Genomic DNA, 19,770 nt, shown 5'->3' with positions numbered 1-19,770 from the left:
TAAGGAAGCATCTAACCAGACCCCAAGATCTCCAACTTTGGGCTTAAATAGCAGTTGTGACCCCTCCATGATAAACTGAGCATCATTTCTTGGGACACCGCCAACCCACTGGCTGCTAGCATTGAACTTTTCTTTATTAGCCTTTAACCATTCTGTTACTGTGGCCAAACACTGATTGTACTGTTCCAGCTGTATTCCTCCCCAGGGGAAAATACAGCTGAATATCATCAGCAAATAAGAGATAACCTGAAATATCCTTAACCATTGTGATTCTTTGTTCCACATCCTAGACAAAAGACACGAACCATTCATTATTCAATAATCTTTCCTCTTACCCTGAGATATCTTCAGGCGGATTTTAAAAGCCCTGCTCACGCCTATTTTGCATAGGCGTCCCGGGGCTCTGCGTGTGCCACGCAGAGCCCCGGGACGCGCGTAGGTCCCGGGGTTTTCTGAAGGGGGCGTGTCGGGAGCATTTTGGGGGCGGGATGCGGCGTTTCGGGGGCGGGCCCGGGGGCGTGGTTTCGGCCCGGGGCATGGCAGCGCCCTCCGGAACGCTCAGCGCGTATCTTATAAAATCCAGTGTACTTTTGTTTGCGCCTGGTGCGCAAACAAAATTACGCGAACACGCTTTTTTTAAAAATCTACCCCCTTATGCGCTGACATAAGAGATAATGGTTAAGTGTGCTTCAGGACCCCACAAATGGGTTCCTATTCATAAAACAAACGTTCAGCTTCAGTTTTAGTATATTTGCAGATAATGCAAAAATAAGTCATAAGTTGAATAATAAGTGAAGAAGTGATCAGTTATAAGCTAGACTGACACCCTAAATAGGTGATTCAGCTATGGTAACTTACTACATCTGTGAGTGGAACTGTCTGGCATACAGAATTAAGGATGGCCAAACTTTATGCACCTGAGGGGTTCCTGCAGTGTAAATCTATATAGTTATGAACGTCTCATACATCGCTTGGTTTTGTATTAGTTGTTGATTTGCCTACACCTGTCCAGGTCATACAGGTCTTTCTTTGCAAAGGGGTTATATGAACAACAGATAATTAAACCTCAAATTACAATATGTAATAAATTAAATTTCACTTAGTTACCTTCATGATTTTCATCTTGATTTCCATTTGTATTAGAAGCATTATCAGTACCAGTTTCAGAAGCTATATCCTCCTCTTCATTTTCTAAAATAAATTGTATTCAGATATCCTACATATTAGCTTTAAATGCCAACTTTGCAAAGTCATAACAATGGAGCCTTCTTGAAATGTAACATCTTTTGAACCCATTCAACTAGTCTTTGTATAAGATGGGTTGTATTCATGAAGAAAACACCTGGCCTTGTGTAAATCAACCACAATGGATTACATTTTAATTTACAGTTTAATGGTTTTCTCAAAGTAGGAACATTTTGTATTGCTTGTAAATGAACACTGATAGAATTGCCCATACTACTAAATCTAAGAAGAAAACCTTCAAATCACACTGATATCACCTGGAAAGGCTAGTACAGTATTTACAAAGGAAATCTATTCACTTTTCTCCTCACATACAATACAACCTTTATATTTGCCACTTATTTCTTCAAACTCCTAATAACACCATGAACCAAATTAACACAATTTTCATTTCAACATGAGCTGTTACATAGTTTTCTGAACAGGTAATTAGACACATTATCTATCTCCAATTTTTGTATAACTTAACATGCATTTTATAAACTTTACATAGGAACTCACACCCTCCCTTTTCAGCTCACCCACCCCAAACAATCACATGACAAATTAAACTACTAATAAAATCAGGGCAATAATTTGATTAATATAGGACCCAATATTGAGTGCTGGCCAATCAAGTAATTTAGCCAGATATGACTTATCCTGCTAAGTTACAAATGATATTCAGCTGAATAACCGCGGTCTAGGCGCTACTTAGCTGGAGAAGTAATACCTGGCTAAGTTATAACTACTCATTAGTAGATATAACTTACATGCATAACTTATCTGGCTAAGTTCAAAGCCAGGGTCTCAGCTGATGCCCAAGCCCAAGCCCAATGCAAGGGCCTTGGTGGAGACCCAAAATATCAAACTAAGTGGATGGTGTCATTTCATCGAAGAAGAAAGAAGACAGAAAACTAAACATCTTTGAGGCCTGGGTATTGGGCCAGAGTCTGATGCTGGGCTAAGGCCCCGGTTTTCAGATGCAGCCTCCAGGCCAGGCTCTAGCATTGTGTCTAGGCAGGGTCCCCGGCATTAGGCCAGAGCACAGTTACAGCATCAGACTTTGGTCAGACAAGGTCCCGGCATGGAGAGCCAGTCTCTGGACTGGGGTGTGGTGTTGGGCCTGGGCTCAGACTCTGTTCTAGGATGAGGCCCAAGTGACGGGACCTGGCATCGGGCCTGGATCCAGGCTGGGACTATGGCATTGGAACCCCATCTTGAGCTCAGGCCCCAAAATCGGGCCTGGGCCCTGTCCTAGGCCAAGGTGTCGGGTCTACGCTTCAAAACCTGGGCCTTGCTAAGGGCCTAGGCTGAGTTCACAGTGACCTACCGCATCCTGGGCCTAGGCATTGGGACCAGGCCTTGAAGCCTAGACCAAGGTTGAAGCCTCAGCCTTGCATAGGCCTAGGTCATGATAGGTCGCTGTGATCTTGGCCTAAACCTTGATGTCAGATCCCTCCTAACTGGGTAAAGTGGGGACTAGGGAGGATCCTAGCTCCAGATTTTTTTGAGTTGGGAGGGATGGGTGGGGGGAATATGAGGCCTCTGAATATGAGGCCTTTTTGTTTTTAAATTTGGGTTTGTTTGTTTTATATTTCATTTTTTTTATACAAAATAAACATTAGATGAAACAAAATTAATGGAAAACCAACACCCCAAAATGAAACAAAATATGTTCTTCTTCCTACTCCTAAAACTCTGTCAGTGTCCTCTTGTACCTCTCTGACATGTCCTGAAAACTTGGCGTGGTTATGAAGTTTATTAGGAAACATTCTCACACACTCTGGCTTTTAATGTACTTTAGAATTACATGTTAGGATGCCCATCAGAGCATTTCCCATCATTTCCAGTTTCATTAAATGAAACAGAGCGTAGGTATATTGTGTTAGGTGCTACTGATCCAAAAAGAAAGATAACTACTATGTCATCTGTTGAAAAGCTGCTTTCTCATGTTTAACCACAGCATACAGCATTAACATTATTAACATATTGAACTTTACTCTCTCTCCATCTCCATCTATAGAGACTGAACATATACAATAATCTAGCATACCATAGAAGAATAAATTGCAAATCTTAAATACAGTGTAAATAAATATTAGGAGAATGTTACCTCTGCACTTTGGTGGCTTTGGGTACCATCCAAAGTAGTAGCACTGAATTACTTCTGATCCATTTATCTGAGAACCACTACCACAAGAAAATTTCACCGTGTCGAGATTTTTGTAAGTTTTTGAATTCCTTGGTGACCATGACAATTTATTTTGTTGACTGGTAAAGTTACATGTAATTTCTAGAAGAAAAATTCAGTACCTTAGACAGTGAAATTTGCAGACAGAAGGTAAGAACAAAAAAACAAGAGGTTCATATTCAGTAGGCCATTTAGTGGACAAGGTAATAGGCTAAAGTTAGCTGGATAACTTGTCCTGTATATTCAGTAGAAATGTGAATTGGAACCGGAATCGGTTCGGGTCCGGTTCCGATTCAAATCTTATAATTTTTATCTTCCAGCCCGATTGGTTTTTTGTTTATCAGTTGCACCCGAGCCGATAAACAAAAAACCCACCCTGACCCTTTAAACCTGACCCCTTAGCTTCCCCCACCCTCCCAAACCCCCCAAAAATGTTTTAAAATCACATGGAGGTCCAGTGGGGGAGCGGGGAATCTCCCGCTCTCGGGCCGTCAGCTGCGCTAATAAAAATGGCACCGATGGCCCTTTGCCCTTACCATGTGACAGGGTATCCGTGCCATCGGCCGGCCCCTGTCACATGGTAGGAGCACTGGATGGCCGGCGCCATCTTTAAAAATGACGCGGGCCATCCAGTGGATGTCCAGGCCTGCTCAGCAACAAGAAATTAGTCCAAAGGTAAATTAAAAAGGCAGGACATGCAAGAAGAAGGACAGGCGAAGAGTCAGGAGCAGGCAAACAAGCAGATAGATGAGCAGGAAAAGGAGAGAGATTAAATGCAATGAAAATGTAACAGCAAAGATATCCCCACAGCAGAGCCGGTGCTAGCTTTTTTACTGCCCTGTGCTAAAAATTACAGTGCTGCACTCCCCCCCCCCCCCCACACACACATTTCATTCAGTGTCTGTCCCAAGCCCATCAAATAAAGCCCAGATCCGTCCTGCAATCTATTTTTTTTTAAACTGACACTCCACCCCCACCCCAGAACTCATGGATAGTGAAGGGTATTAGGTACCTAAGGCAAACCGTACAGCCTTGCACACACACACACACCAATTCCCCCCCTCATACACACACACACACACACACACACAAGCACACTCCCTTTACAGACAACCACAATTAAACTATGCATTTATAACAAATTTTACACAAAACAGAACATTCCAAAGTACCGTCTTCTGGAGCAAAAATATCACTTACAACATGCATATTATATTTACAAGCACTCCTGAAGTGCCAACCAGAAAACTCTGCAAAAAAGACACTTGGAACTCCTTTGGAATTCAACTTTTTACAATAAATGTTTGGTGTGAGCTTCTCCCTCTGAAAGCCATTAAGAATTACCATTACAATATAGCAATAATCCCATACCAAAACAACCCTAACAACGTTATCTATGAAAAGGCAACACTGCACATATTACACCAGGATTTAGAATGCCAATAAGAACATAAGAACATAAGAAATTGCCATGCTAGGTCAGACCAAGGGGCATATTTTAAAACCTGTGCGTGGGCGCAGATTTATTCGCGCAACCCGGCGCGAACAAATCTATGCCTGATTTTATAACATGCGCGCACTGCCGCGCGCACGTTATAAAATCCAAGGTCGGCAATCGCAAGGGGGTGCACAATTGTGCAACTTGCGCACACCAAGCCGCACAGGCTGCCGTCCCCCCCCCCCACCTTCCCCTCCCTTCCCCTATCTAACCCAACCCCCAGCCCTATCTAAATCCCCCTGCCTACCTTTGTTTCAAAAGTTACGCCTGCCCGAGGCAGACATAAATTGCGCGTGCCGGCATGTGAACCTCCGGCACGGCCACACTGCTGGAGGACTCAGAAACGCCCCCGGCCCGCCGCCACAACCCCAGACTTGCCCCGGACTATCGCCATGCCCCCGCCCCACCCCTGGACCGCCCATTTCTGAAAGCCCCGGGACATATGCGTGTCCCGGGGCTTGTGTGCGCTGCCGAGCGTATGCAAGATAGGCTCGGCGGGTGCAGGGGCAGCTTGGGGCAGCTTTTCGGGGGTTACGCGTGTATCTTACACATGTAACCCTTTGAAAATCTACCCCCAAGGGTCCATCAAGCCCAGCATCCTGTTCCCAACAGACCAGGGCTAGATCTATAAAGAATTTTTCCAGCCCTGGAGTCGAGAAAGGCTTCAGAATGAAGCTGGGACTCCCCTATGGTGAGCATGAGAAGTTGAGGGGAGGAAATGTTTGGCCTAAGATTACCTCCCTGGTCAAACCTAGGCATACCAGTTTCCCTGATTCTTGGGGCATTAGAAACCATGTGGCCCCAGCCTGCACAGAAGAGATATAGGCGCAACAATCTTTGGCTGAGTTTTTCTTCTGAAGTAAGTTTGCTCCTTCCCAGTTGCATGAGTTCATCTGGTGTTCATGTGTCTGAGATGGGTACTGGAGACACCAGTCACTTGAAATGTGGTGTATATGAGCTTATTTCTTTAGCCTTCTTATGAAAGCAGAGGTCTATTTGGCCTGCAAGAGCGATTAAGGTATCCAGCGAGGTAGAGATATCATGGGCTGCTAGTTCATCCTTGGTTCTCCAAGATAGTCCCTGCAGAAATATACCTTCTCCCCAATGTAATTTGGAGGCCAAAGTGCGGAATTCTATGGCATATTCACTTAAGGTATGCCCCCCCTTGGCATATCTGCAGGAGGTTGGTGGCTAATGAAGATGATCATCACAGTTCTTCAAAGACAAGCTTGAATGTTTGAAAAAAGACCTGCAGGCTGTGGAGCAAAGGGTCCTCTCTCTCCCATATGGGGGAAGTTTATGCTAAGGTGATACTGCAAAGGAGCAAGAGGATATAGAGAATCTCAGAGCGATCCCTGGGGAACAGACTGGATTGCATTTCGAAATGCATTCTGTATTGGTTCAGAAACCCTCAATACTCCTTCGGGTTGCCCAAATAGTGAGGTGGCATTGAAAGTTGGGGTACTGGCCTAGATATTGTTGCGGTATTAGGAATGGAGGTGACTGTGACAGAAGGAGCAAGCTCCGTGGTCAGAGCATCCATACGTATTGCCAGGTTCGCCAAGGCCATGGTGACCTGGTTCAGGATGGCCTGTTATTCCTGAATACATTGGGCCAGGCCCAGAATGGCTTGGAGAGAAGACAGGACCATGAGGTCCATGGCCCTAACAAGCTGTAAGGAATGTGAACCCTGACATTCTTCCAATTCTCATCTCTGATCATGCTGCTGTTTCTCTGAATCTCTGCTTGGATGTAACACCTCCTGCTCCTTCTAGTTAGAAATTTAAAAATTTAATGTGGAATTCTTAGAAGATCCCCTTTTATTTATTTAATTTATTTATTTATTTATTTATTTAAGCATTCTTATATACCGAGTTTCGTTGGGAACATCACCTCGGTTTACAGGTAACTTAATGCAGCAAGAGGCTTTACATTGAACAGGTAACAAAATGTAGCAACATGATAAGAAATAAAATGGAACAGAAAAAAATTAACTATGTAGAAGGGGTATATATTACAGACAAGGAGGAACATATATATTCATAGAGGGGTAGATTTTTAAAAACTGCGCGATCGCTTACTTTTGTTTGCGCAGCAGGCGCAAACAAAAGTACGCTGGATTTTATAAGATACGTGCATAGCCGCGCGTATCCTCTAAAATCCTGGATCGGCGCGCGCAAGGCTGCCGATTTTGGGCAGCCGGCGCGTGCCAAGCCACACAGCCTGCCTCCGTTCCCTTCGAGGCCGCTCCGAAATCGGAGCGGCCTCGGAGGGAACTCTCTTTCGCCCTCCCCTCACCATCCCCTCCCTTCCCCTACCTAACCCACCCCCCCGGCCCTATCTAAACCCCCCCCCCTACCTTTATCCATGGATTTACGCCTCCCGGAGGGAGACGTAAATCCACACGCGCCAGCGGGCTGCTGGCGCGCAGAGACCCGACCCGGGGCAGTTCCAGAGGGCACGGCCACGCCCCCGGAACGCCCTGGCCTGAAACCACGCCCCCGGGCCCACCCCCGAAACGCCGCGTCCCGCCCCCAAAACGCCTCTTCGATCGGCCCCACCCCGACATGCCCCCTTCCAAAAACCCTGGGACCTACGCGCGTTCCGGGGTTCTGCGCGCGCCGGCGGCCTATGGAAAATAGGCGCGCCGGCGCACAAGGCCCTGCTCGCATAAATCCGGGCGGATTTATGCGAGCAGGGCTTTTAAAATCCACCCGACAGTGCTTAACAGTGCTCATGGAGGAATTTTTTATGAACAATGCTGATTATGGAATATTTCAGCAAGTGGTGTGGGAAGCCTTTAAGTATGATTCATGGGAGATAATTAGCTATGCTATTCAGACATGCAAGCAGCAGAGAAAAGAGCTGATCTTGTTGGAAACTAAAATTTCAAGCTTAGAATGTGAACATATATATTCTAATAATAATACTCTTCTTCCTGCATTCTATAAAATATCAATATATTAAATCATTGAGTGCCAAAGCTGGGAAAGCCATTTGTCTGCAAAAATCCAGATATGCTGAAAATAATAAATCTGGTAAATTTCTGCCCACTGATTTAAAAGGTCATAAAGAGTATAAGAGGATTGTCTCTCTTAAATCATTTTCTGGGATTACTTTATTTAAAGAACAAATATTATTGCTTAATTTAAGGATTTTTATGCTTCATTGTATGCTTCTCAATCTCGCAATGTTTCATTTCTTATAACAAAATTTTAATCTGGCTTGAATCATTCCACTCTTTCCACTGAATAAGCTGATAAGTTAGAATCTCCATTTGCACTATCAGAAATCACATGAGCTCTTTCTTCTCTGCAAATGTGTAAAGCACCTCAAATACCCAACCCGACATGGGCCATGTCTGATACTCCATGGTGAGATCTTGAGAGATGTGTGATTCGTCCCGGATCTCTGAATAAGTTTCTCCGGCATTTAAAGAACATTGAACTTAATAGTTCCCCCTGAAGAAGACTTGTTGTTAGTCGAAACATGGCCCATGTCGGGTTGGGTATTTGAATGACCTTACGGCTAAGTACACTTTGTTATTTAAAGTTTGATATTAAGCTTTTAAGCCGGTTGGGTAATAACATATACCCTTTAATAGATGCTACAGAATATAAAACACAAAAATAGTTTTTGGAATTTAAATAGTATTAAAATTATTTATAAAAAAGTTTACAATAGAGACAAAGAGACAATAAATGATTAAAATATCAATACTCTGAAGGCTGACTACTGCCTGGGGCCCTGTAAGGGCGAGAGACAGCAGATTAAATCTTTCATTGAGTATATACCAATGATATTGTCTCGAGTCTGGTTGTAAGTTTCGTATGAGATAATAGTTTATTGCTATTTCCCTCTCTAAAGTTGGTTTTCCATTTATGCCACATTTTGTACTAAACCAATTTTTCTCGCTACCTACTCAGCTTTTACATTGCTAGAACAAACTATTAAACACATATTAACCCCATAGAAATCATAGAAACATAGAAATGATGGCAAAGGAAGACCAAACGGCCCATCCAGCCTGCCCAGCAAGCTTCACACATTTTTTTTCTCATACTTATCTGTTTCTCTTAGCTCTTTGGTTCTATTTCCCTTCCACCCCCACCATTAATGTAGAGAGCAGTGATGGAGCTGCATCCAAGTGAAATATCAAGCTTGATTAGTTAGGGGTAGTAACCGCCGCAATAAGCAAGCTACACCCATGCTTATTTGTTTTACCCAGACTATGTTATTCAGCCCTTATTGGTTGTTTTTCTTCTCCCCTGTCGTTGAAGCAGAGAGCTATGCTGGATAGGCGTGAAGTATCAGTTTTTCTTCTCTCCTGCTGTTGAAGCAGAGAGCTATGCTGGATATGCGTGAAGTATCAGTTTTTCTTCTCCCCTGCCGTTGAAGCAGAGAGCTATGCTGGATATGCATGAAGCATCAGTTTTTCTTCTCTCCTGCCGTTGAAGCAGAGAGCTATGCTGGTTATGCGTGAAGTATAGCAAATGTTGCTTACCTGATGTAACAGGTGTTCTCACAGGACAGCAGGATGTTAGTCCTCACAAATGGGTGACATCGAGGATGGAGCCCACCACGGAAAACTTCTGTCAAAGTTTAAACAGAACTTTGACTGGCCCCTACTGGGCATGCCCAGCAAGGCACTGACCCTGCAGCCAGCAGGGGTCTCCCTTCAGTCTGATTTTCAAAGCTACAGGCAGTGCCTAAAAAGTAAAAATAAAACGAACCCAACACCGCGGGGTGGCGGGCGGGTTTCGTGAGGACTAACATCCTGCTGTCCTGTGAGAACACCTGTTACATCAGGTAAGCAACATTTGCTTTCTCACAGGACAAGCAGGATGGTTGTCCTCACAAATGGGTGAGTACCGAGCTGAGGATGTCCCGACTTGCACCAAATGTACCCAACGGTGTGCAGCAGGCACAATAAGTGAGGAGAAATTTGGGAAAGGGCATCCGCACCCAACCGGGTAGGTGGAAGGGTGTTGGTACATCAGGTTGGAAAAAGGTTACGCAAGACGGACTGGCCGAAGATGGAGTCCTGTCTTCCAGCCTTGTCCAAACAATAGTGGGCTGCAAAGGTATGGAGAGAACTCCAGGTTGCAGCCTTACAGATGTCAGGAAGCGGCACCGATCGAAGGTGTGCTACTGAAGTCGCCATGGCCCTCACAGAGTGTGCTTTGACACGGTCTTGGAAAGGAATGCCAGCTTGCTGATAACAGAAGGAAATGCAGTCCGCCAACCAGGAGGAAAGAGCCTGCTTACCCACAGGTTGTCCTAACTTGTTAGGATGGAAGGAGACAAACAATTGAGTACTCTTTCTGTGAGCAACTGTACGGTCTAGATAAAACGCTAGAGCTCGTTTACAGTCTAGGGTATGCAGAGTCTGTTCCCCAGAGTTGGAATGGGGCCTGGGAAAAAAGATAGGTAGTATGATGGATTGATTGATATGAAATTCAGAAACTACCTTGGGTAAAAATTTAGGGTGAGTGCGGAGTACCGCCCTGTCCTGTAGGAGTTTAGTGTAAGGCGGATAGGTGACTAAGGCCTGTAACTCACTAACCCTGCGAGCTGAAGTAATAGCCAACAGGAATAATACTTTCCATGTGAGATACTTCAATTCACAGGAGTGCAGAGGTTCGAAAGGAGGTTTCATAAGACGACCAAGAACCAGATTAAGGTCCCAAGATGGGGCCGGAGGACGTAAGGGTGGCTTCAGATGGAGCAAGCCTTTAAGAAAGCGTGTCACCAGGGGTTGTACTGAAATAGGGACACCCTCTATACCTTTATGGAAGGCGGCTACCGCACTGACATGCATCCTAATGGAAGAGGTCTTTAGACCGGATTCTGATAGGTGCCATAAATAGTCCAAGAACTTAGAGATTGGACAGGAAAGGGGATCAAGGGACTGAGAAGTGCACCATGATGTGTACCTTTTCCATTTGTATGAGTAAGACTTTCTTGTGGAAGGCTTTCGTGAAGCTATCAGGACCCGAGAAACTGAATCTGAAAGGTTAAATGGTTGAAGGACTAACCTTTCAACATCCATGCCGTCAGGGACAAGGCTTGGAGGTTGGGATGGAGGAGGCATCCGTCGTTTTGAGTGAGAAGATGCGGGTCCATTCCCAGAGGAATGTGCCTGCGGATGGAGAGATCCTGGAGTATTGGAAACCATACTTGGCGTGGCCAGTAAGGTGCTATCAGGATCATGGTTCCTCCGTCCTGGCGTAGCTTCACAAGAGTCTTTGACACAAGAGGAAGTGGAGGGAATGCATAGAGCAGACCGGTTGTCCACTTGAGGGAGAATGCATCCCTCGGCCGAGAGTGCTGGCTCCGAATGAGAGAGCAGTAATTGTCCACTTTGTGGTTCTGAGGGGACGCAAAGAGGTCTATGCGGGGAGAACCCCACTTGTGAAACAGAGTGGTCGCTACCAGAGGATCGAGTGACCACTCGTGTGGTTGGAAGACACGGCTCAGCTGGTCTGCCAATACATTGTCTACTCCCGGCAGGTAAGTGGCCCTGAGGTACATGGAGTGGGAGAGGGCTTCCGCCCAGATCTGCGCAGCTTCCTGACACAGAAGGAAAGAGACTGTGCCTCCCTGCTTGTTTATGTACCACATGGCCACTTGGTTGTCCGTCTGGATTAAGATTATCTGATGAAAGAGATGATCTTTGAAAGTGCGGAGCGCATAGCGGATTGCTCGAAGTTCCAGGAAATTGATCTGGTGTTCGGCTTCCTCTTTGGACCATAAGCCTTGGGTTTGGAAGTCGTCCACATGGGCTCCCCAACCGATGTGAGAAGCGTCGGTGGTTAGGATTACTTGCGGATCCGGTGGAAGAAAGGGTAAGCCCTGAAGGAGGTTGACCTGAGTCGTCCACCAGGTTAAGGATAGGCGTAGCGCCTGTGTGACTGTGATAATGGAGGACAGAGGCTGAAAAGCTTGAATCCATTGGTGTCGTAGAGTCCATTGTGTTACTCTCATGGCTAGTCGGGTCATGGGAGTGACTTGAACCGAGGATGCCATGTGTCCTAGGAGAATGAGGAACTGGCGAGCCGTGGCAGTGTGTTGCGACTGGAGCTGGCGAGCTAAGGACATGAGAGTGTGGACTCGTTGAATTGGAAGGTAGGCTTTTGCCTGTAAGGTGTCCAAGTCTGCCCCAATGAAGGATAAGGTCTGAGATGGGACCAAGCAGGATTTCTCATAATTGACAAGAAACCCTAAGGAAAGGAGTGTGTGAATTGTTAATTTTAGGGAGGATTGAGCAAACTGAGGGGTAGAGGCCCTGATGAGCCAATCGTCCAGATAGGGGTAGACGTGGACACCTTCCTTCCTGAGAAATGCTGCTACTACTATGAGACACTTGGTAAAGACTCGTGGAGCAGATGCCAGACCGAAAGGTAGTACCCGGTATTGATAATGGTCGTGGCCTATCAGAAAACGCAGATACTTGCGATGAGATTGTGTTATCGCAATGTGGGTATAAGCGTCCTTGAGGTCGAGAGAGCACAGCCAATCCCCCTTTTGCAACAGAGGGAGCAAGGCGCCCAGGGTTACCATCTTGAACTTTTCTTTTTGCAGATACTTGTTGAGGGCCCGAAGGTCCAGAATTGGACGAAGCCCCCCTGATTTCTTTGGTATTAGGAAGTACCTGGAATAGAATCCTTTCCCTTGTTGACATGGAGGGACGGGTTCTATAGCATTTGATTGTAGAAGAAGGAATACTTCTTGTTGTAATTGAGTCAAATGGCTGGTTAGACTCCATGCCTGAAGGGGCGGGGAGTCTGGCGGAAGTGTTATAAAGTTGAGGTGGTAACCCTGTGCGATAACTGCTAGCACCCACTGATCTGAGGTGATCTGTTTCCAACGGTGTAAGAAGTGGTACAGACGACCTCCCACAGGGATGTGTGGAAGAGGGAGTTGGCTTGTGCTCAATACAGGGAAGTCAAAGGCCCGCCGCAGGCCCAGGAGGTGGGGCTACAGTAGGCCTTTGCTTTCTCGGCTGACGAGTCTGAGGCCTGTTAGAGGACTGTGCAGGACGAGCCCTAGTTGACGGAGGGTAGTAGCGGCGTGGTCGAAAGAACGACTTTTTAGAGTCCTTCTTTTGCGGTTGCTTGGAGATCACCTCAGGTGGGATAGACGAGAGTTGTTTCAACGTCTCATGGTGGTCTTTTAACTCTGCCACAATCTGTTGAATTTGTTCTCCAAACAAATTGTCGCCTAAGCAGGGTAAATCAGCAAGACGATCTTGGACCTCTGGGCGAAGGTTGGATGACTTTAACCAAGCCCAACGTCTAGCTGAGATGGCTGTGGCTGAAACCTTCGTGGAAGCATCGAATATATCGTAGGCAGTCCTAATCTCGTGCTTCCCTGCCTCAAATCCTTTGTGAAGAAGGGTTTGAAGTTGCGGTTGGTACTGGTCCGGCAACGTGTCAGCGTAGTCTTGCATCTGCTTAAGGATAGCTCTGTTGTATTGAGTCATATAGAGTTGATATGAAGCTATGCGTGAAATTAACATAGCTCCATGGTACACTTTTCGTCCCACACTATCCAGGAATTTGTTGTCCCTGGTAGGTGGGGTAGAAGAGTGCGGCTTAAGACGCTTGGCCTTCTTCTGTGCAGACTCAACTACAACAGAGCGATGATCCAGTTGAGGCTTTTGGAAACCTGGTGCTGACTGGACAAGGTATGTGGAGTCAGCTTTCTTATTAACTGGAGACACCGATGAAGGAGATTCCCAGTTTTTCTTGAGCAGATCCAAAAACACCTGGTGTATAGGGATGGAAGCGATGATTTTTGGCGCATCCAGAAATTGAAGGAGTTCCATCATTTGGTGTCTATCATCGGCTTCAGATTGTAACTGAAAAGGTACAACTTCTGACATCTCTTTTACAAAATTAATAAAAGAGAGATCCTCAGGAGGAGATCTTTTTCTACTCTCTGTAGGAGATGGCGGCGACGGCAAATCTGTGTCAGAAGACGTATCATCATCATCACCCCAGGTATCGTAGGGATCATGTGGGGCTTGTAGCCCTGATGGACCTGGCTGAGGTTCTGAGGGCATCGATGGAAACCGAGGTGGAATCGGTGCCATAGGTGGAATCAGAAATGGCATCGATGGCTTCGGTGCTGCCGATGGAATCGGTGTCTGGCGTGGAATCGATGGAGCCGAAGGATATATCGGTGGAGATATGCCAGGAGGTACCGATGGAACCACTCCGGAAGGGGGAATCCGAAACGGTGTTTCTCCTGCCGATGAGAATCCAGTCGGAGACGGTGGTGTTGTTGATGGCACTGGAATCACCGATGGAAGGGCCATCATGAGCGCCTCCATACGGCTGAGTAGCGGTGCTAACGCTTGTATCAACGGCTCGGTGGTCGGTTCCCTCCTCGGTGGCGAAGCTGGTGCCGGTGTCGGTGCTGGGGGCGGCACTGGAACCGGTGCCGGAGACGGTGCCGATGGAGGTTGTAATTTCTTCATCGCTTTCTCGATGGCCTCCTGGACCAGCCGGTCCAGTTCTGCCCGGAGACCAGGGGTAACCATACCCGGCTCGACGGGAGAGGGAGGCTGAGGCAGGGCCGGAAGTACCACCGTAACCGGTGGGATCACGGCCCCCGCACCCCGGGAGGGTGAGGGTTTCCTCGATGCCAACGAACAAGACGTGGAGGATGTCCGGTCTGTTCGCGGCTTCTTTGTCGGTGGCTCGGCTTGAACAGAGGTCGATGGCTGTGGATCCTCGACAGGCCGAGACTTGTGCCATCGATGGCGATGCTTTTCTGTCCGGTCCCCTCGCCCATCCGGGGAAGGAATGGGAGTCGATGGCCGAGAAGCGATCGATGGCGGACGGTCACCGGAGGGTTGGCGATGATGGTACAACTTCGACGGTGCCGGTTCCGATGACGTCGATGCTATCGATGGCGTTGGGGTGGGTGCATGGAAGAGGAGCCCCATCTTCTCCATCCTGGCTTTGCGACCCTTGGGTGTCATTAAGGCACATTTGGTGCAAGTCAGGACATCATGCTCACTACCCAAACACATTACACAAACCCTATGGGGGTCTGTGATGGACATAGTCCGGGTACAATCCGGACAACGGCGGAACCCCGTTGCCATGGCTGGAAGCCAAAATTTAGGCTGGGGATCGGTAAGTGCCAACAGGCCTCAAGGGCCAAAATCGACGGCAGTCGATGGAAGAAGGCAAAAAACTTACCGGGTTCCGAAAGATGACTAAAAAATTTGTCGAAGGGAGACCCCTGAGGGGCAAATTTTCTTAGGAAATTAATTTCCAAATTCCTGTCAGGAACGTGGTTAGAGAGCTCCTTTCACCGCGTGGCAACTGCTGCGCGGAAAAAAGAAGACTGAAGGGAGACCCCTGCTGGCTGCAGGGTCAGTGCCTTGCTGGGCATGCCCAGTAGGGGCCAGTCAAAGTTCTGTTTAAACTTTGACAGAAGTTTTCCGTGGTGGGCTCCATCCTCGATGTCACCCATTTGTGAGGACAACCATCCTGCTTGTCCTGTGAGAACAGTTTTTTTTCTCTCCTGCCATTGAAGCAGAGAGCTATGCTGGATATGCGTGAAGTATCAGTTTTTCTTCTCCCCTGCCGTTGAAGCAGAGAGCCATGCTGGATATGCGTGAAGTATTAGTTTTTCTTCTCCCCTGCCGTTGAAGCAGAGAGCTATGCTGGATATGCATTGAAAGTGAAGTATCAGGCTTATTTGGTTTGGGGTAGTAACCGCCGTAACAAGCCAGCTACTTCCCGCTTTATGAGTGCAAATTCTTTTTTCCACATTTCCTCTTGCTGTTGAAGCTTAGAGTGATGTTGGAGTCACAGTAACCATGTGAATGTTTATTGAATAAGGGTGTTATCTCCAGGCAGTAGCCATCATTCTGGCGAGCCACCCACTCTTCATTGACGGCCTCTTGACTTTATGGATCCACAGTGTTTATCCCACGCCCCTTTGAAGTCCTTCACAGTTCTGGACTTCACCACTTCCTCCGGAAGGGCATTCCAGGCATCTACCACCCTCTCCGTGAAGATATACTTCCTGACATTGGTTCTGAGTCTTCCTCCCTGGAGCTTCAAATCGTGACCCCTGGTTCTGCTGATTTTTTTCCTACGGAAAAGGTTTGTCGTTGTCTTTGGATCATTAAAACCTTTCAAGTATCTGAAAGTCTGTATCATATCACCTCTGCTCCTCCTTTCCTCCAGGGTGTACATATTTAGATTCTTCAATCTCTCCTCATAAGTCATTTTATGAAGACCTTCCACCTTTTTGGTCGCCCTTCTCTGGACCGCCTCCATCTTGTCTCTGTCTCTTTGGAGTTACGGTCTCCAGAACTGAACACAGTACTCCAGGTGAGGTCTCACCAAGGACCTGTACAAGGGGATAATTACTTCCCTTTTCTTACTCGATATTCCTCTCTCTATGCAGCCCAGCATTCTTCTGGCTATAGCTATCGCCTTGTCACATTGTTTCGCCGACTTCAGATAATTAGACAGCATCACCCCAAGGTCTCTCTCCTGCTCCGTGCATATCAGCCTTTCTCCCCCCATTGAATACAGTTCATTCGGATTTCCACTCCCCATATGCATGACTCTGCACTTCTTGGCATTGAATCTCAGCTGCCATATCTTCGACCACTGTTCCAGCTTCCTTAAATCCCGTCTCATTCTCTCCACTCCTTCTGGCGTGTCCACTCTGTTGCAGATCTTAGTGTCATCCGCAAAAAGACATACCTTACCTTCTATCCCTTCCGCAATGTCACTCACAAAGATATTGAAAAGGACCGGTCCCAACACCGATCCCTGCGGTACACCGCTTAAAACCGCTCTCTCTTCAGAGAGAGTTCCATTTACCATCACACATTGTCTTCTGTCCGTCAACCAGTTTGCAATCCAGGCCACCACCTCGGCACTCACTCCTAAGCTTCTCATTTTATTCACCAGTCTCCTGTGCGGGGCAGTGTCAAAAGCTTTGCTGAAATCCAAGTATATGACATCGAGTGCTCTTCCTCGATCCAATTCCTTGGTTACCCAGTCAAAAAAGTCAATCAGATTTGTCTGACAGGATCTTCTAATGGTGAATCCATGCTGCCTGGTCCAGCAATTCTCCTGACTGTAGGTAGTTCACTATTCTCTCTTTCAACAGTGACTCCATTACTTTTCCCACCACCGAAGTGAGCCTAACCGGTCTGTAGTTACCAGCCTCTTCTCTGTTCCCACTCTTGTGAAGCGGGACCACCACCGCTCTTCTCCAATCACTCGGCACCACTCCCGTTTCTAGGGATCTATTGAACAGGTCACACAGTGGACCCGCCAGCACATCTCTGAGCTCCCTCAGTATTTTGGGATGAACTTCATCAGGCCCCATGGCTTTGTCCACTTTCAGTTTCACCAGCTCTTCCCATACATTTTCTACTGTAAATGGAGTTACATCTACTCCACTCCCCTCCAGTTTCTTGTTAACTAGTGACGGTCCTTCTCCAGGTTCCTCTTTAGGACGGTCCTCTTTAGGACGGTCCTTCTCCAGGGTCATCTGTCTTCACAACTTTGTGGTACAATTCTATATTTCAAAATAGAAATTCTCCCATATTTTGACCTTTATGGCTGCAAAATTGAATATGGTCTCTGGAACAATTGCTAGAATGGGTTCAGCTACTGCCCTTCTCTCAGCTGAAACTGAGATTTGCTCTGCCCCATACCCAATATTTTCAATGGCTCCATTTCCAGTCCTGTGTTAGAGCCCTTTTGACTACAACCACAAGTGGTTGGTTTGCTTTGTTCTTTGACTGTTGGAGGCCACGTTGCATCTCATATTGCTGAATATCTTAAAAAACATTTTTACCGTTGCATAGTCCTTGAAAAATCATGGGCTTTTGAATTTACATTACCAGATGATTTCCCTTGGTCTTTTTTATTGGAACACTTCTTTGCTTGTCTTTCTTTCTTACCAGTAGACACAATCTATGTTCTTTCTAGCCCATCATGCCATTTGGATTCCTTGGGCTTTGTTTCTAGCAGGCTTATCTCTTCTGCCTGTTGTTGATCTTGTGGTCCTACCCAAGCAGCATTATCCCACATTTTGTTTTACTGTGGATCAACTAACTCTTTTTTGTGCAATGTATGGGATAAGATTTCTATAATGTTATCTGTCACTTCTTCTTTAACATATAAAATAATCATTCTTGGGGAGCTTACCTAGGAGGCCACGCCGAAATTGGTCGGCGTCACAGAGAGAGCCACGGCACGGAAGGACGAAACGAAGGGAGATTACCCGGTTGCCTGAAACATCTTGGTCCCGCCTACCAGTGACGTCATCTGCCCGGGCCCTTATTTCAACAGAGGGCTGCGGCAAGGAAAGCGGGAGCTTACCGAGGAGGCCACGCCGAAATTGGTCAGCGTCACAGAGAGAGCCACGGCGCGGAAGAACGAAACGAAGGGAGATTACCCGGTTGCCTGAAACATCTTGGTCCCGCCTACCAGTGACGTCATCCGCCCGGGCCCTTATTTCAACAGAGGGCTGCGGTGAGGAAAGCGGGAGCTTACCGAGGAGGCCACGCCGAAATTGGTCGGCGTCACAGAGAGAGCCACGGCACGGAAGGACGAAACGAAGGGAGATTACCTGGTTGCCTGAAACATCTTGGTCCCGCCTACCAGTGACATCATCCGCCCGGGCCATTATTTCAACAGAGGGCTGCGGCGAGGAAAGCGGGAGCTTACCGAGGAGGCCACGCTGAAATTGGTCGGCATCACAGAGAGAGCCACGGCACGGAAGGACGAAACGAAGGGAGATTACCCGGTTGCCTGAAACATCTTGGTCCCGCCTACCAGTGACGTCATCCGCCCGGGCCCTTATTTCAACAGAGGGCTGCGGTGCGCAGCTGCCGGCGCGCTGCCGAAGCCGCGCGCCAAAGGGGCGCGCCCCTGGTAGCGTTTTCCCAGAAATTAGAAGTAATCTTCTAAGAAAATAACATCTTCAATGGGAAGGAAGAGGAAGGCCAGAATGGCGATCTCTACCCCGGTGAGGAAGGAAGTTTCAGGACCTCTAGATCAGCATTTCCTGCGATTGGTGAGTCAGCCTACTGGAGAGGCAACTCCAGATACCTCCATTTCGTTTTCATCTGGGACCTCCCTTAGTCCTGCTGAAAACCAGACGCCCATTACACTTGCTGAAGGAAATGGGGCAGTAAGTATTACTACCCCAAATACGCTGGCAATGACAACTGCAGCGCCCTCAGCAGATCTGCTAGTAATCCAGGAGAGACATTCTGAGACTAATGTGATGGGACAATCAATACCTGATACTTTAGGGGAAGGAAATGTTGACCCTGAGAAAATAACTCTAGTAGATGTATGGAAAGTTGTAACAAAATTGGAGAAGATGGTTTCATCCTCCATGAGTCAGTCCTTTAAATTTTCCACTGAAACAGGGAAGACTCTGGAGGATCATGGTGAAAGGATAAAACATCTTGAAGTATGTTGTGGATCAACATCAAAGCAATTGTCAACTTTACAAACCACTGGCTCAGCTTTTATGAAGGATTCTTTAATGTTGTACAGGAAAATGGAGGGCTTTGAAAACGCAATAAGAAGGAAAAATTTAAGATTTTTAAATTTTCCTTCTACTAGGCTGTTATCAGCCCAAGAGTTATTTGGTAAATATCTCAAAGAAGTATTGGGTATAATTAAGGAAGTAATAATATCTAAGATGTATTATATTCCAATGAAAAAAAGAGCAGTAGCACAATCCGAAGGGGAAATAGATGTGCTAAGTACAGAGAGTCCTAACTTAACAGCTTTCCTTGAGCAATCAGTGGATGACATCCAGTCTAGATCCACTTTAATAGTGG

The 19,770-nt window shown here is 46.8% G+C and overlaps 1 protein-coding gene across 2 annotated transcripts in view; it reads right to left on the bottom strand.

Annotated features, from left to right (window-relative positions):
* The window catches only part of CFH (complement factor H), a 633,102-nt gene that overhangs the window by 271,969 nt on the left and 341,363 nt on the right, over window positions 1-19,770 (bottom strand). Inside the window, exons 12-13 of one of the 2 annotated variants that reach the window (XM_029617534.1) lie at window positions 3,341-3,520; window positions 1,108-1,191 (exon numbers count right to left, since the gene is read on the bottom strand). In XM_029617534.1, the coding sequence (XP_029473394.1) occupies window positions 1,108-1,191; window positions 3,341-3,520 (264 nt within the window). The remainder of the gene's footprint in view (window positions 1-1,107; window positions 1,192-3,340; window positions 3,521-19,770) is intronic. The other variant, XM_029617535.1, reaches the window with a different exon arrangement.

Source organism: Rhinatrema bivittatum, chromosome 10, assembly GCF_901001135.1.
Source record: "Rhinatrema bivittatum chromosome 10, aRhiBiv1.1, whole genome shotgun sequence".
In the NCBI taxonomy this organism is placed as follows: Eukaryota; Metazoa; Chordata; class Amphibia; order Gymnophiona; family Rhinatrematidae; genus Rhinatrema; species Rhinatrema bivittatum.
Note: the sequence above shows the minus strand (reverse complement) of the source record. Positions and strands in the feature narration are given on the sequence as shown.